Raw genomic sequence first — 16,981 nt, 5'->3', positions numbered from 1 at the left:
GTCCGACACATGTACAGCCCGCGCCATTTGTTTCAATAAAATTATATAGCAAACAGTAAATATATAAAGACAATAAATAAGCAAATGCCCATCATAGTTATACAAAACCAGTGAGGTGTGAAAGATAACTAACAGACTAGACTCCTCTCGTCTACACTCAAGCATTGCCTATCTCCCAAAAGGACCCCATTTACAAATGTGGTTGCTGGTTAGTTCGCAGCTGGAGGTTTGAAGTCTATCATCTCCCTTATGTTCAACTTGATGGATGGCCCCATTGACGAGCATATGTGCGCACTTTTCCAGTAAACTCCTTTTGCTCCCTTTGGCTTGTTTGTCTCCACCGATTTCTGCAGTCATCATTTACTTTCCCCTCTTCATTTATTGTATTTTAAACAAACAGATATACTATAACGAGAATGGAGTATCAGCGTACCACTGCCGCAAGGAAGTTTATGAGAAGGTCATCCTCTGTAAAATTAACTTTCCCAAAGGGGATGTGAACAATCCCAGTTTTGTCTGCTCTGAATTCTACTTTCCCCTTTTTGAACTCTTCTATAGCCTGAAAAGACGTATGCATCATTAAGCGATGATCACCAGAGTCAGGAAAAGATGTTGCAAAGTAGGCTTACCTGGGGAATGTTAGCTGTGACCGTGCCAGCCTTGGGGTTTGGCATGAGTCCCCGTGGGCCAAGAATCTTTCCCAAGCCCGCAACCTAACCGCAAAGTTGAAGTACGTTAGGAAATAGGTTACAGCTAGCTATCTCATGCTCGAACAACTAGAACCTTAGTTGATCAAACAAAAGAGGCGAAATGAGTGGAAACCACACACCTTGACCATCATATCTGGGGATGCAATCAACTTGTCAAACTCCATGAAACCTCCTTTAATTTGTTCGATCAAATCCTCACTGCCCACAATATCTGCCCCTGCATTTTTGGCTTCATCGACCTTCTCACCTGGATGATCAGCATGGAAATGGGTGCAAAAAGCCAAAGATTAAGAGAAGAATAAACCACATGACACAAGAAAGAAGTCCCCCATCCAATCAAAATACGGTCAAGCAGACAAAATTTATCTACAGAAGCACTGGCTGAAAACATATATAAATCGACATTGACAAAAAAAAAATACCTTGTGCAAGAACAGCCACTATAACAGTCTGGCCAGTTCCCTTAGGCAGGCTCACCTACAGAGAGAGATACAAAAAAAAAAAAAAAAGACAAGACAAATGCATTGAGATACTGAATGCGAATGAAGCACAAGTACACAGAGTGAATATCATATCATATCGATGGATAGAGCAAAGAGGAAAGCTGACCGTGGCACGCAGCTGCTGATCGTTGTACTTTGGATCGATGTTGAGACGGAAATGGGCTTCAACCGACTCCACGAATCTTGTGTTAGCGGTTTGTTTAAGCAAAGATATAGCAGTCGTCACGTCATACTCCTTTTTGGTTTCCCTCAGCTTTTGGATTTCCAAAAACCTCTTAGACCTTGTCTGTCAAATGACAAATACATATCAAAACCAAACATTGAACATTAATTAAATTAAATTATGAAAATATTTAAGGGGATAGAAATCAAAAAAGAAGAAGCATACTCTATCTCTCTTAAGAAGCAAAGCAGCTTTTCCTTTCTTAGGCTTGGGGGGATCAAGGACGGCGGTGGCGGTGGCGGTCTGCTCCGCGTCCTCCTCCGTGTCGAGGTCAGCCTCTGCGGCCACGGCGGAGACAACAACCTGGAAATATCGGTTGGAAGCTCTATCGATAGCAGCAAATCTTCTCTCCCTGGAACCCCCCAGGAGAAGAAGCGGAACGCTTAAGTTGTTGGGTCTGGGGCTGGCAAAAGAGAAAAGAGATGGAGTAGGGGTAAGCTCCTGGGAACGAGTGGATGAGGCGGCGTATGATAGCATGAGAGATGAGTGAGTGGCGCAAGAAGCCATTGTTAGGGAGGAGAAGAAGAAGAAGAAGAAGAAGAAGAGCAGTGAGTGAGTGAGTCTCTGCCTAATGCCTAATCCACTCCAAAGGGGATAACAAGAGGAAGACCCTTCCCTTTTTTTTTTCTCTTTCTCTTAGCTATTATACTCTGCCTGATGGTGCACCTTCGCTACCGTGTTCCTATTTTAAATGACACCTGTCTTATTCTAGACCATTCAATATTTTTACAGATTACACGCGTGTCCTCTTCTTTTCTTTCTTTTTTTTTTTTTGACTTCAACACTCTTCTTCGTCTTCGTCTTCGTCTTCGTCCTCCTCTTCTCCTCTTTCCTTCCCGCCCAGTCGAAGAAACCCTCCCTCCTCCCCTCCTTTTGAGAGGTAACTTGATCCAAATTCCGATCCCTTCGTTTTCTCTTTCACTTTCATATTTTCTGTCCCCCGATTTTGTGCTCATCGCTACCCTCTGCTTGCTGATTTTTTTTTTTTGGGGGTTTTCACTGTAGATTGATAAGAACGAAGGCGCGATGTCTAACGTAACAGTCTGTGCGCGATTTCGGCCACGAAGCTCTAAAGAGTTGCGAGATCACAGAGATGGTGTCTGTGTTCGAGGCATCGACGCTGAAACCTTCGTTTTTCAAGTTTGTAATCGGACCTTGCCATGTTGTGCTTGATTCATCTTATTATTTATTGTCTCGAACTCTAGCCACATTGAATTCGTCACTGGTTATTCAATTTTATTGTGTGTAGGATGACAAGGAAGACGAATTAACATTCAGCCTCGATGGAGTTTTTTATGAGGACTCTCCCCAAGCTGCGGTTTATGAGTTTCTGGCTCTGCCGATCATGAGAGGTCTTCTTCTTCTTCTTCTTACTCATATATATATATATATATATATATATATATATGTTAACATTCTTCTTCATCTTCTCTTAGATCTAAACATTGCTGGATTAAATAAAATGTTGCGGTCTCGGTTTACAATGTTATCAACACTTTTTATTTTGCTTTCTTTGGTCTTTCAGACGCTGTGAATGCTATAAACGGAACAATCATCACTTATGGACAGGTTTGTTCTCATGCTCTCTTTTCCCTACCTGGATTGCTTTCAGTGTTCAAGTTTGTTATTATTATAACTTTTGGCAAACGTAGTTGATCTTTTCATTTTTAAACTATGCAGACAGGGGCCGGGAAGACATTTTCCATGGAGGTCACCTAAATAATCTTGTTGATATCTATTTGAGCTGTTCCCTGTAGTACAAGGACCTTTCCTTCTGATTCTATTTCTATTGATTCAGGGACCAGGCATCCAAGACGGTGATGATCACAATAAAGGATTACTTCCAAGAGTCGTCGATGGGATGTTTGGTCAAATCAGCTCTTCCAAAGATATTGCAAAATTCACAGTTAAATTGTCTATGGTAGTGTTCCAAATGCACTTGCTATTACTCTCCTTACTAGCTCTCATGTATAAATATCTTATGTTCCTTTGTCTCTTGTAGGTTGAGATCTACATGGAGAAAGTCAGGTAATGTTTATGCCTATACCTCTCTCTCTCTAATCTCTTCTAGGGTATAGCCATGCTTATCGATAAATGAATATATCTCTCATTCTCTCAGGGACCTGTTAGACTTATCGAAAGGAAACATACAGATCAAGGAAACTAAAACACAAGGAATACTATTGTCCGACGTTACAGAGGCTAGCTTCATTGCCTTATGTCTTCTGTTTGTGTTGAGAACAAACTTTTACAGCGTAGGCAAGTTTTAATTATTCGTGCTTCAGGTACCTGTATCAGATTCGGCGGAGGCATTACAATATCTATGCGTAAGATATCAGCTACCCTGAGTTTCTTGATTGCCTAATACTATCGTTTTATTTCTTATTTCTGATGTCAATTGCCATTTCAGACTGGTTTAGCTAACCGTGCAGTTGGGGAAACCCGTATCCTCTTAGCTTATCAGCACTTGTTCAGTGTTTCCACATTTAATAGATAGTGATATAGTGAGATAAAGATTATGCTCCTCCGAGAAAAGTTAAAACTGATTGATTGGTCATCTGGAAGAATGTTTCCAGTTTAACAATGAATGACAGAAATGAATATGTCCAGCAGTAGAAGCCACTGCGCTTACTTGTTCACAATCCAGCAGGAGTCACTTAAAGATAAGAGGTAAATTCTTTTATACAATTAAATAATTAATCATGAAACGGTGATGCAGCTGTAAAGGTGGAGCTTATATTTTTTTTGGCATGTAAACAGGGTGAAAACAGGAAAACTGATTCTTGTCGACCTGGCTGGCTCAGAAAAGGCAGACAAAACTGGAGCAGAAGGTAGGGTTCTTGAAGAAGCGAAGACGATAAATAAATCACTCTCAGCTTTGGGGAACGTGATAAACGCTCTCACTAGTGGGTCATCTAGCAAAGTGAATCACATACCATATCGTGACTCCAAGCTTACTCGCATCCTACAGGATGCCCTGGTTAGTATCTCTTCTCAAGCTGATTTTATTTTATAATCCTTCAGCTTGTTCTCAATTCTATTGCGGTTTCTCGTGCCACAGGGTGGGAATTCTCGTTTGGCACTGCTTTGTTGTTGCTCACCTAGCACTTCGAATGCATCTGAGACACTCTCAACCCTCAGGTTTGGCATGAGGTATGCAAAATGCATCTCAGTGTAACACGAGATGGCCAGTAACGTTTTCATGTTGCATGTGTCACATCGAATGTGTTTAAGACATATGTTTGCTTCCAATTGTTGTACAGGGCAAAGCACATAAAAGCATCACCACGTGCCAGTGAAGTAAAAATTGCAAAGTCACAGGAGGAAATCTCCTCGGTAACCAAAGATGAGAAATGTGGGAGGATCCTGGAGAAGGTTAAGATTCTTCAACAGCCATTTTGTCTAATATTCGGGAAAATGGATCTAAAAGATAACATATCCATTATTGTTATTGTATACAGATGAAAGAGAGAATGAGCAACGAAGACATCAAAATGCTAGAAGAAGTGCTCATACATGAAGGGATCATTTCCAGCCTAGATTCAATGGATGAAGTGGAAACAGCATATGAAGATATTGTATCAAAAACTATACAGTCCTTACAGCATGCCGTTGAAGAACTTCAACTAAAAGTCATAAAGGTAAACTAGAGTGTTTGAAGGGGTTCATTTACATAATAGTGTATATATATAATTAGAGGGTGGGCATGGTCAATGATGCAAGCTTTCCTGTTGTTTTCTCTTTGCAGTTAGAAACAGAAAACAAGGGTATTCAGGAAAAAGCATTGCGCCATTACGAACCAGGTCTGGCTGGAAAGATGTCAAGCTTCATCAGTTCTTGGTATGCATCTTTCTTTACGTCCTAACTATTTTGGTAATGTAGAAGATGTGGACAAGTAGATGGTAAGGAGATAAGTTGCTCTTTTTAAGTTGTGAGAGCAAAACAGGTATTAACATTTAAAGTAATGAAATAGTAGATAAAGAATTGATGGGGGAGAATAAAAAGCTAATTAAGAGAGACATTACAATCTCATATAGAATATCTAGTAACGAGAGGTGTCAGGGAGAGGAGTGTCATTGAGGAAGTGAATGAAGAGTGAAAGAGAGCGTTTTGGCTGGAAGCTGGGAACTTGATGACCAGCCCCTCTGACGGTGGCAAATGTCAACTTCTCTCTGTACTCCTCTGTGTATCCACCCACCTCGCCCCCTAGGTACCATGGATGCCAAGCCGTTTTGGCCGTTAGATTCATCTTCTTGAGGGAGTATTTGGTGGACGTCACCGGAATTCTCCCGTCCATGTCTCCGCTGAACACCCAGACGCGGACACCCTGACCCATCAGCCCCTTAATGAGAGGAATCATTGTGGTAGGACTGTCGTTCCACTTCTTAATCACACTGCTGCACGGCTGCCACTCGTAAGGCAGCTTCGTAGCGTTTGCGTGCAGGGCCGCTTGGACTTCCGGTCTGTTCAGGTAGGCCTGCACATAATGGTCACTGCACGGATCAAACTCCCTTATTGTGGTTCCTCGCTTGGGCCTGCGGGTGAGTGTGGAGTTGAGACACAAGGGAGCGTATATGTTGTAGATGTCTAAGTAATACGTGTCCATGTCAATCTGGTCAGACACCACCGCGCACTCCTCAGTCATTACACTCGCAGACTCTGTCTTGAGATCGCAGTTGTTCTTGAGTGTAGCCAAAGAATCTTCGGAGATCAAAGCGTGACTCTCAAAAAAGTCGTACATACCCATCAAGTCAGTCTCGTCGTTGATCACAGCATTTCCTATCAGAATGCCCTTGAGATTGAGAAAGCTCCGGTGATGGAGAAGGATAGTATGAGCAAGTTGTGGAACATAGTGGCCGGCATAGCTCTCACCGGCGATGTACAAGTCCCTGCCTTTGTACGCCGGGAACCTCTCCAGCCACTTCACCAGGAATATGTAGTTATCAGCCGCTGTATTCCTGTCCCCGTGCTTCTCCATGTCGGACGTTGTGTTGGTGTACGAGAACCCCACTCCCGCCGGCGATTCTAAGAACAACACGTTCGCAGCTGCACCAAACACCGTTTGATTATTCCTTAAGCACACAAGAATCGTTTACCATATTATTACTATTATTTTTTTATTTTTTGTAAGAGAGATAAAAAGAGGTACCATTGTTCCATGCATATCGGTTTCTAAAAAGCGTTTTGCCGTCGCTGTGCACTCTGAACGGCCCAAGCTCTTGTAGTGCTCCATACGCCAGTGACGAGCATCCCGGTCCTGTTTATTTCATTCATTATTTACAACACATATAGTATTAGTCACGCATATTTTTGTAATCAAATTCTCGAGTTTGTTGACAGAGCCAGTTTAACTGCTGAGATATATTATAAATGTCCTAGATGAACAACTATAAATAATGGAGTAAGTATTAAGAAAGAACAAAAAAAAAAGAGTACATGGGAACTATATAGAAATTCCATATACAAGATAAATAATAATAATTCACAAGTAGAGCTGTGCAACAAAGCACGCCGAGAAATCCTCAGCATGTGCCAGTTTTGAAACACATCGAGAAAGGCAAATCATTTTTCTTTTTTCTTTCTCAGTTTTCCATTGGGGCTGTATCTTCTTTATATAATAGACTATTGGTGTGACAATAATTTTTCTTTAAAAAAAACAGAGAGGGGAGAAGCAGGCTTAGGCATATGGTATGGTCCTCACGATTATTATATTCCGTGCACATATAGTCTAGGATAGATTGAAAAAACAAAGACATCCCCTCTCGATCAAACTAACATTCTTGTTCATCTTTCTTCTCTTTTGCTATGAACTTACTTACATGCATTTATACGTATTTATAAATAACTCCATATGATTAACTAAAAGACGCAAAAACCAAGATAAAAAGAAAATATCAAATGTGTGGACAATGAAACGTACCGCCATTGAGCCATAGAAGCAGAGGAGAAGAATCCTTAGACTTGGAGGCTTCCACGAAATAGTAGAAAAAGGAACGACCCGCGGATTCGTTGACAGTGACATACCCGCCGTACTGATCGAAATCAACGGGAGGCTGTCCGGGCAATGTCCGTATCAGATCTCTCTTTCTTAACTTTTCGTGATTCGCAACACTCGGCAGCGGAGACGGTTTCAAATCCTTAACCACCTTGAAATGGCTTGTATCCATGGTGGACGAACCCACCCCTCGCTTCGACAGGTACAGGCGGCTCAGAGCGTGCACTTGGCTGCTGCATTCGATTCGAGACGACATAGACAGTAGTAACAGTAACAATACTGATGCGATTACAGAGTAGCCCTGTCCTTTCCTCGTCATCTTAAGTGAAAAATATAGGGTATGGGAAGAAGGAGAGAAAGAGAAAGTTTCGGTTTTGAAGAAGAGACAGTTAAATGAAACACGAGTCTGTGTGTATGTGTGTGTGGGGTGGGTTTGCTTCTTTAAACAACTTCTTGTTTTTTGGGTCAAAACCTCTTGCTACTATACGAATGATTGTTCATTTTTATTTTTTATTTTCCCATTAATAATTAATTTTATGTTTTGGGTCAAAACCTCTTACTATATATATATATTTGGACGTCAATTTATATTATCTTTTCATCACTATGTAATAAAAGGTTATCTACTAGTAGTACTGTAGTATTATTTTCCCTTGGAAACTTAATCAACAGCAATGGGTGACCTATACATACTAATCTTCGTTGATAATACTGTATGTATATGGCCTTTGATTATTGTTTTTTTTTTTTGCTGTGACTATTTCTCCTCTTTACTATTCTTCTTTCAAACAATAAAAGTGAAGAGGAAAAAAACCAGAAGAAAAGAAAAAGAAAAAAAGGGGAGAAGAAGATGTCAACGTCTCTGAGCGATCATGTTATGCCATGTGACCGTGACTCGATATCCTGATATTTTCACACTTAATTATTCCCTCTATTGTTGTTTCTCTCGTAATACATACATTTTTTGATGTTTAACTGCAGGCAAAAAAAAACTCACCGTTTTAAAAAAAAACAGACCTAGAGTTACACGCATGATATATCCACCTTGGGATTAATGTTCTACGTACAGTGAATATTTTGTTATTTTCGATCTATTTTTAGTCCCTTTCTTATTGTTTCTTCTTCAAGTAAAAAAAAAAAAAAACCTTTTTACATATAAATCGTGAACTGAGAAATGATACGAGCGGAACATGGGATTTTCGTGTCCGAGAGCCCCACTGGCCAGATCCGATGTTTCAGCAAATTCCTTGACAGTTATATAGATTTCGATATTTTAACAAGAGGTCCCAATTGGCATTGACGACTTTAAAAAAAAAAAAAAATGATTGATGGATGATAAAATAAGATATAACACACTATTGGGCCTAATTGTTGGGATTCAAAAACATGGGGGAGACTGACTCCCTTTGGGCCCAAAGTAGATGGGTCTTAGGCCTGAAAGATGGTGTGACGTGTCATGAATAGAATGGCTCACAGAACCTTAGGTGAGTGGCCGAGATTGCCCTTACACTTACGAGGTGAGAGTATAGTTTCAGCCCTCAGATGAAATGTTTCATTCTAATCTATAATGGTAACTCCTCTTCCTTTGTAATTATTCTTCATCATTCATCAGATCCCAAAATTACAAATTCAATCAAGTTCACACCCTCCTACCCTAAATCCAATCTCTCCGATCGGCCGATTTGATTCCACTCCTGCTCCTCCGTTATGGCTTGCATCAAGGGGGTGGGCAGATCCGCCTCCATCGCCCTGTCTCCCGACGCTCCTTACATGGCCGCCGGAACCATGGCCGGAGCCGTGGATCTCTCCTTTAGCTCATCCGCCAATCTCGAGATCTTTAAGCTCGACTTTCAGTCTGACGATCGCGACTTGCCTCTCGTTGGGGAAATCCCCAGCTCCGAGCGCTTCAATAGACTCGCCTGGGGTAAAAGCGGATCTGGATCCGAGGAATTCTCCCTTGGTCTTATTGCCGGCGGCCTTGTCGACGGAAATATAGATCTATGGAATCCTCTTTCTTTGATCGGGTGCGTTTCCTTCCTTGATCACTGTTTTTTTCTTTTCGATTCGCTCATTGTCAAATTCCGAATTTTCATCTCAACAAATGTCTTCTTATTTTTTTTGCAGCAGCTCCCAGTCCAGTGAAAGTGCACTCGTTGGACATCTTTCAGTTCACAAAGGCCCTGTGAGTAGTTGTCTCCCTGCATATATTTCTGGTTGCTTAACGCTCTCACGCCTCCTCATTTGATCTTTACTTTTTTGGCTTTTGTATTTTTTTTTAGGTTCGTGGTCTTGATTTTAATGTTAACAACGCAAACCTTCTTGCTTCTGGGGCTGATGATGGTGAAATTTGCATTTGGGACTTAGTAAAGCCTTCAGAGCCCTCTCATTTTCCAATTCTCAAGGTATGTATACCTCCACGGAACAACAACAACCTTCGGTTTTTTCCATTACCTCCTTTACTGTCACAATTGCACCCAATTCTTTCGAGCCAAATTTTGCAGGGTAATGGTTCTGCTTCACAAGGTGAAATCTCCTTTATTTCCTGGAATAGAAAAGTTCAACAGATATTAGCTTCTACCTCATACAATGGGAATACTGGTGAGTATTCCCTTTCTCTATCTGATTGATTACTAACTTCATTACTATCTCCTCCTCATCCTTCTTTATTTTCCCTTTTCCCCCCAGTTATATGGGACTTGAGGAAGCAGAAGCCTATAATTCAGTAAGTATTCATTCAATTTTATTATCGAGGGATCTCTGTACCTGTTATCAAAACGTTTGATCTGACCATTATCAATCAACAGCTTTGCAGATTCAGTTCGACGCCGGTGCTCTGTTTTACAGTGGAACCCTGACATTGCTACTCAGATAATTGTTGCATCAGATGACGACAGTTCGCCTAGTTTTAAGGTAAGGAATCATTTAATGCCTTACTTCAAGTTGTTCCGATTTGGTTCTTGTTGTGATGTAAGTTATCTGCAATCAGCTCTGGGACATGAGGAATATACTGGAACCTGTGCACGAGTTTATTGGGCACCAAAGAGGTATTTTCATATCACTGCTATTAAAAATTAAAATGGTTTTTGTTTTCAGTGCTTCTCTCTCTATTTTGGTATCATTTTCTATGGTGGTGAGTGGGCAGCCTTGTAGATCAGCCATTTTAGTCTTTAACAAACCCAGTCATTGTTTTGGTACCATAATATTGTAGTCCTGCTGTCTTCATTCTTTTTCTATTGTTACGTCTTGGTGGAATGTAGTGGTAATACTTCTTATCTGTCAGGGGTAATTGCAATGGAGTGGTGTCCAAGTGACAGCTCATATCTTCTTACCTGTGCTAAGGACAACCGAACGATATGCTGGGACACAAATACAGCAGAGGTAGTGAAAAGGAATCGATAAAATGATCCAGATTTGCTAGGTCTGCTAATTTGTTAGCTATTTTCCATTTTGACTGAATTTGATCCAAACATATCAGATTGTGGCTGAGTTACCTGCTGGCAGCAATTGGAATTTTGATGTTCATTGGTACCCAAAGATACCTGGAGTTATATCAGCATCTTCATTTGATGGGAAAATTGGCATCTACAACATCGAGGTATCTTGGTAGTTTCACCTTCATTTTTTTTATAATGTGAATGTAAACAATGTATGAGGCATAATAATCAATGACCCTGTGAATATAGCCCTATTGACTGTTTTCCTTCCTATAATTACTTTTGATTTTGGTTGCCCAGTTTGTTGTTCTACTGGAGATCGAAAGCTTTAGGATTTAATTTTATGTACTTTCCATTTGAGATTGACCTTATTAGAAAGACATGTCGAAACTCTTGATCTCCAATTTCCCCACCTAGAGTGAATTAAAAGATATGTATTCAACATTTTTTGGTGCAGGGTTGCAGTCGCTATGGTGCTGAAGAGAATAATTTTGCTACTGGTATTTCCATTTACCCATTCTGAACATTTTGTGTACTATTAATTACTTTTATCATTTCTATGTTGGAGGATGAATAGCAAGAGAACCAGATTCTTATAATCCTCTTTCTGCAGCTCCTTTAAGAGCACCAAAATGGTATAAGCGTCCGGTTGGTGCATCTTTTGGATTTGGGGGAAAGCTTGTATCGTGTCATGCTAAGGCTCCTCCTCCTAAGGGTGCTTCGAGTATTCTATCTGAGGTAGGTATATAGAGATAATTATTTATTCTGTTATACCCCTTTCGTCGTCAATTCTAATTTGACTAAATCCCATGGTCAGGTTTTTTTGCACAGCCTGGTAACAGAACAGAGTTTGGTGAGTCGAACTTCTGAATTTGAAGCTGCAATAGAAAATGGAGATAAGACCTCTCTAAGAGGTTTGTGCGAGAAGAAATCTGAAGAGACTGAGTATGTCCATCCTTGTGATTGATAATGTTCATATCATCCCTTTGAAAACTCATCAAACCACTCAGTTTTGGACTGTTTTGATTCACTGGTTTTGTAGATCCGAAGAGGAGAAAGAGACATGGGGATTGCTGAAAATCATGTTTGAAGAGGAAGAAATTTCAAGGACAAAGTTGATCAGCCATCTTGGCTTTACTTTGCCTATTGAGGAGAAGGATCAGGCAGTAAATGGGCTCTCCTCAGATCTGAATGGCATAAGGTTAGAGGATACTGTGGCGCATGCACTGGAGCCTGAGGACAGTAACGAGGCAGCTGCATTTGCTATGGACAATGGAGAAGACTTCTTCAACAACTTTCCCGCTAAACCGGATACACCCGTATCTACATCTGCCAAAGAATTTATGCCCCCTGACACAGATTTTTCTGTCAAAGGAGAAGAAACTCAAGAAGTGCAAGAAGAAGAGGAAGAAAGTTCTGACCCAGTATTTGATAATGCCATCCAGCGTGCTTTGGTTGTTGGAGATTACAAGGAGGCGGTGGATCAGTGTATATCTGCAAATAAGATGGCCGATGCTTTAGTTATTGCTCATGTTGGTGGTACAGAATTGTGGGAGAGTACTCGTGAGAAATATTTGAAGACAAGCAGTGCGCCTTACATGAAGGTAAATGTATATTCCTTTCCAACTTGATATGTAGGTAAGCGCCATCTACATCCCTGTTTGTGGTCGCAAAATTTATAAAACACTGTATGTTTCAGGTTGTTTCTGCGATGGTGAACAATGATCTCAGGAGCCTTATCTATACAAGGTCACATAAGTTCTGGAAAGAGACTCTTGCTCTCCTCTGTACTGTAAGTTTCTTGAACTGAGTAAAAAATACTTCCAAAAGAAAGGGAATTTACAATCCAGTAATCCATAAAGGAAATGTGATCTGCGTTTTCATGTCATACTGAACGAATATATTTTCTGCTATCACTTCAATTCTTTTAACGATGTAATGTGATATGTTATTTCTGTGAACTCGTGAACCAAGATAAAAAAACTCGTCGCGTGACATGATGCATGCCACTGCTATGCTATTCTGGTCAATATAAAACTTCTATGTAACGAATGGTGATCTTATATTCATTGGCAAACAGTTTGCACAAGGAGAACAATGGACCACACTGTGTGATGCCCTTGCCTCAAAGTTGATGGCTGCGGGTAACACTTTGGCTGCAGTTCTGTGCTACATTTGCGCTGGCAATGTTGACAGAACAGTAGAAATTTGGTCAAGGAGCCTTGCAAATGAGCGGGATGGAAGATCTTATGCTGAGCTTCTTCAAGTGTGTATCTCACTTTCTATGTTTTGCGGATAAATTGTGTTGGGCTTCTCTGCTTATATTTTTTTTGCCCTTATCTTATAATAGGATCTTATGGAGAAGACTCTTGTCCTTGCTTTGGCAACTGGCAACAAAAGGTTCAGCGCATCTCTATGTAAACTTTTTGAGAGTTATGCTGAGATACTGGCCAGCCAAGGGCTTCTTACAACGGCAATGAAGTACTTAAAAGTTCTGGATTCTGGTGGCTTGTCACCTGAACTTTCTATATTACGTGATCGTATTTCTATGTCTGCAGAACCTGGTGCGTATGCAGTTGTGTTTTGATTGATGTTTAAGAGAATTTGATGATAATTTTAGCTTATCATTTTATATTGCATCTGCAGAGACTGACCCTGCTGCTTCAGTAAACACTCAGCCTCAAAGCACCGTGCCATATAATCAGGTTTTTTTTCTTAAATATAAAATGCAAGTAGTTTTAAATTGGAACTTAGAACTCTCTAAAATCCATTGAGCTTTTACGGATAACATACTTAGCCTTTACTTTTACTTTACTGTGGCATAGGAGTCAACTCAGGCGCAACCAAACGTTCTTGCTAACCAATATGATAATCAGTATCAGCAACCATACACGGATTCATATAACCCATACGTCCCTCAAGCTTCACATCCACCCATGCAGCAACCTACTATGTTTATGCCTCACCAAGCTCAGCCAGCTCCGCAGGTTTCTAGACTTTTGACTTTGTTGCATTTCTTTTTCTCATTTTTCCTTGCATCATCATGCATCAATGATATCCTTATTTAGCAGTTCTCAGATGTCTAGATCAGAAATTTTTCCGTTTATGTCATTTATTTGTATGAGGGTGTTGGTCAAGCTTTTGAGATATTACGACATCTGTAATATGTATTTGGTGCTCAAATGCATAGTCGCTTTATTGTGTGAATTTTTGGGTCATAGTATCAGATGGATTATAGGTATCTGGTTCGGTGACCTTAAAAACAAAAAAAATACTCCTCAAAACCGAACATTTCAGCCTCTGAGCTCATTCTTAAGAAAAGGATAATGTTGATTTGCTTTAGTTCAATTATGTAGACTCTAAATCCTAGGTCGTGGACAAATATGTGGTGGGAAATCTATAATATCATTGCTTTGGCCAACTTTTTGACTATGGTGTATATATGCAGCCATCTTTTACTCCTGCAAGCAATGCTCAGCCATCTATGAGAACTACTTTTGTTCCTTCAACCCCCCCTGCACTGAAGAATGCAGACCAATATCAGCAGCCAACCATGAGTTCTCATACGTTCACGGTATGTGAACTTTTGACTCCAATGTGTTTGATGTTTCCCGCAGTAGTTTAACCAAGCTAACAGCTATTTCCTCAGGGACCATCTCACAATGCATACCCTGCTCCCCCGGGTCATGGTCCATATGCACCTTCTGGCCCTTCACAATTTGGGCAATATCCTAACCCTCAAATGCCCCAAGTTAATGCTCCAGCACCTGGATCCATAGGATTTACGCCCATGGCAACTCCAGGAGGAGTTGCTCCAAGATCTGTGCAACCAGCAAGTCCTCCAACACAGCAGGCAGCCCCTACACCTGCAGCTCCGCCACCAACTGTTCAAACTGCAGATACTTCCAACGTTCCAGGTATGTGAACATCTGCACTATATCTGTTTCGAATTCTGACAAAAGTCATATAATTGACCACCTCTCGCAAACTGATCCAGCCCACCAGAAACCTGTGATAGCAACGTTGACTAGGCTTTTCAATGAGACATCGGAAGCACTGGGGGGTGCACGTGCGAATCCTGCCAAGAAGCGTGAGATAGAAGACAACTCAAAAAAATTAGGTGCTCTGTTTGTGAAACTCAATAGCGGAGATATCTCCAAGAATGCTGCCGACAAACTTGCACAGCTTTGTCAAGCTCTGGACAGCAATGACTTCAGCGCAGCCCTTCAAATACAGGTAACCTAGTGAATTGATCTCTTCTCGTTCCTTGCTATTTGGAGTTTACTAATCAGTCTTTATTTTTATCGACTCAAAAACAGGTCCTTCTGACGACCAAGGAATGGGACGAATGCAACTTCTGGCTGGCAACACTAAAGCGAATGATCAAGACCAGGCAAAATGTGCGGTGATTATTTATTTTCTGGGTTCAACGAAAATTTTATAAATCTAAAGGAGGGACGTTTGTATCAGACTCCTTTGCTTTCTTAATTTTGTTCTTTTAAAACGGTGTTGCTGCTCCAGTCTTTCTCATTGATGAACTCATCTGCTGCATCAGTTACTATTTTGTTTAGATAAGATAGAGATGATCAGATTGCTTAACATTCTCATGTTTTTGGATGTTACTTTACCCGACAAGTTTGTTCGTCTCTCTTTCTGTGAATTTTGTTAGATTTTTTTTAATTCTTGGTCTTATATTAATTCAGAGGAGCAATATGGTTATCCACTTGTCATACTCAAAAGTGGGGTTATTGGTTTGAGATTTGAATAGTCTTTTAAATACTTTACATAGAATATGTTGTTATTAGATCACGATTTTATTTAATTTGACAAATTTAGTGTTATTAGTTTGTGATTCGTAAAATATTATTTAAAATCTTAACAAATTTGGGTTATAGATTCCTACTTTTGTAAAGTTATTAAATTTTTTGTGTTTTTTAATTAAAATAAAAGAATTTAGGATTGTTAACGAATTTAATTATTATGTTATTGGTTCATTATTTTATATATTTTTTATAAATAAAGTTTTGGAAAATATCATAAAAATACAGTAGGGTTTCCATAAATTAATACTCTTTAAATTAATATTACGTATAAATTAATAAAATTTTCCGATTCCGAGTTGGTCTAGTGTAAAAAATGACACATTACGATAAAATAATAAGATAATATATTTTTTAGAATTTCTATGTAAAAATATAGTCCCATCAATATCATAAATTAATAATCAAATAAACTAATATATATATATATATATATATATCTAAGAAAATCTAGTGAAATATGACTCATTGACTCTATTCTTGAATTTACATTATTGTTGGAGTTCATCTCTAATCTTTCTGTCAGCATCAAAAAAATTTCGGATTGTCTTCTCAAATTACATCCAAAAATTGTAAAGAGTTCTAGACATGATAATTGTTTTCTTACGTGTAATTGGTTCTAAAGCTACCACAATATATTCTTCAACTTCATCATCACTATGAAAGATAGTAGCAGCGATTTTTTCTTAACTCTGAACTTTCGAACATGTATCATAAAAATAGAAGAATTCATAAAACAATATGTAAATTATAAAAGAATAAGGAATTATAAATTAATTTTTTTATACAAAAATGTGAATTCTAACTAAAGTATCTTATCTTTTAATAGAAAATTTTCAAAACTATAAAAATGTGAATCCTCTTCATAAATTAAAACTTATATAAATTAATAAAATTTCATGATCTCGAAGGTTTTATTGTACAAAGAATATTTGGAGCATTTTACAATATTTTAGAAAACTAATCAACAAAACTATAGAATATTCTCTAGCAATCTTTGAAAATCTTTCACTTATTTACTTTTAATGATTTGTTGAAGTCTTCAAAGTTTTTTATAAATTAGAATCCAGTAATACCTCATAAAAAGAAAGAAAAAAAAAACAACGTCAACCATTTTGTACTTCGCAAACGCCTTCTTGTCGATTTTGCACCTCTTAAATTCCGGGAAGGAGAGCAAGATCCCTGTGGCAAGCATGAAATAGACGGCATCTTGGTTAACTGTGTGGGACGACTCTTGACAAAAAATTTGAGGGTAACTTTTCGGGGCTCACTCTTGCCTCTATTACATACATTTCT

At 39.3% G+C, this 16,981-nt stretch overlaps 4 protein-coding genes across 10 annotated transcripts; 2 read left to right on the top strand and 2 right to left on the bottom strand.

Moving 5' to 3' along the window:
• Nucleotides 1-26: 26 nt before the first annotated feature.
• LOC104788691 (large ribosomal subunit protein uL1c) lies at nucleotides 27-2,093 on the bottom strand. Its single transcript, XM_010514474.3, has 7 exons — nucleotides 1,602-2,093; nucleotides 1,320-1,499; nucleotides 1,133-1,187; nucleotides 830-957; nucleotides 630-713; nucleotides 434-559; nucleotides 27-347 (listed from the first exon to the last, which is right to left on the bottom strand). Exons 1-7 carry the CDS (start codon nucleotides 1,941-1,943, stop codon nucleotides 210-212), a joined length of 1,053 nt encoding a protein of 350 aa, XP_010512776.1. The 5' UTR covers nucleotides 1,944-2,093; the 3' UTR covers nucleotides 27-209.
• A 62-nt stretch (nucleotides 2,094-2,155) lies between these two features.
• LOC104788689 (kinesin-like protein KIN-1) lies at nucleotides 2,156-6,830 on the top strand. Of its 4 annotated transcripts, none has more exons than XR_768540.3 (17): nucleotides 2,156-2,316; nucleotides 2,442-2,576; nucleotides 2,686-2,788; nucleotides 2,962-3,005; nucleotides 3,117-3,146; nucleotides 3,235-3,357; nucleotides 3,439-3,464; nucleotides 3,556-3,637; nucleotides 3,722-3,763; nucleotides 3,847-3,880; nucleotides 4,031-4,106; nucleotides 4,197-4,416; nucleotides 4,498-4,589; nucleotides 4,700-4,811; nucleotides 4,898-5,077; nucleotides 5,185-5,382; nucleotides 5,474-6,830. XR_768540.3 is itself a non-coding variant. In XM_010514468.3 (17 exons), the coding sequence occupies exons 2-17, from the start codon at nucleotides 2,463-2,465 to the stop codon at nucleotides 5,533-5,535; spliced, it is 1,407 nt and encodes a 468-aa protein (XP_010512770.1). In that variant the 5' UTR covers nucleotides 2,165-2,316; nucleotides 2,442-2,462; the 3' UTR covers nucleotides 5,536-6,830. The 4 variants fall into 4 exon arrangements, 3 of the variants coding, with proteins under 3 accessions (XP_010512771.1, XP_010512770.1, XP_010512772.1); XM_010514468.3 differs by having other exon boundaries at nucleotides 2,165-2,316; nucleotides 5,185-5,276; nucleotides 5,499-6,830; XM_010514470.3 differs by having other exon boundaries at nucleotides 2,165-2,316; nucleotides 5,185-5,276.
• LOC104788690 (serine carboxypeptidase-like 40) lies at nucleotides 5,340-7,872 on the bottom strand. The gene is made up of 3 exons (XM_087451642.1): nucleotides 7,357-7,872; nucleotides 6,586-6,693; nucleotides 5,340-6,482 (listed from the first exon to the last, which is right to left on the bottom strand). The coding sequence occupies exons 1-3, from the start codon at nucleotides 7,748-7,750 to the stop codon at nucleotides 5,479-5,481; spliced, it is 1,506 nt and encodes a 501-aa protein (XP_087307768.1). The 5' UTR covers nucleotides 7,751-7,872; the 3' UTR covers nucleotides 5,340-5,478.
• A 1,031-nt stretch (nucleotides 7,873-8,903) lies between these two features.
• LOC104788688 (protein transport protein SEC31 homolog B) lies at nucleotides 8,904-15,563 on the top strand. Of its 4 annotated transcripts, none has more exons than XM_010514467.3 (22): nucleotides 8,904-9,455; nucleotides 9,559-9,613; nucleotides 9,711-9,833; nucleotides 9,933-10,029; nucleotides 10,117-10,153; nucleotides 10,236-10,341; nucleotides 10,418-10,475; nucleotides 10,712-10,809; nucleotides 10,907-11,026; nucleotides 11,323-11,365; nucleotides 11,479-11,603; nucleotides 11,683-11,810; nucleotides 11,908-12,469; nucleotides 12,565-12,657; nucleotides 12,946-13,131; nucleotides 13,216-13,429; nucleotides 13,512-13,570; nucleotides 13,691-13,852; nucleotides 14,314-14,439; nucleotides 14,515-14,782; nucleotides 14,863-15,101; nucleotides 15,185-15,563. In XM_010514467.3, the coding sequence occupies exons 1-22, from the start codon at nucleotides 9,139-9,141 to the stop codon at nucleotides 15,272-15,274; spliced, it is 3,306 nt and encodes a 1,101-aa protein (XP_010512769.1). In that variant the 5' UTR covers nucleotides 8,904-9,138; the 3' UTR covers nucleotides 15,275-15,563. The 4 variants fall into 4 exon arrangements, with proteins under 4 accessions (XP_010512769.1, XP_010512768.1, XP_010512767.1 ...); XM_010514466.3 differs by having other exon boundaries at nucleotides 8,918-9,455; nucleotides 9,556-9,613; XM_010514465.3 differs by having other exon boundaries at nucleotides 8,920-9,455; nucleotides 14,503-14,782.
• Nucleotides 15,564-16,981: the final 1,418 nt, after the last annotated feature.

The sequence above is a fragment of the Camelina sativa genome, chromosome 5 (assembly GCF_030686135.1).
Source record: "Camelina sativa cultivar CO46 ecotype springtype chromosome 5, ASM3068613v1".
Classification (NCBI taxonomy): Eukaryota; Viridiplantae; Streptophyta; class Magnoliopsida; order Brassicales; family Brassicaceae; genus Camelina; species Camelina sativa.
The sequence above is the reverse complement of the archived record's forward strand: the minus strand, read 5'-3'. Positions and strand labels throughout refer to the sequence as shown.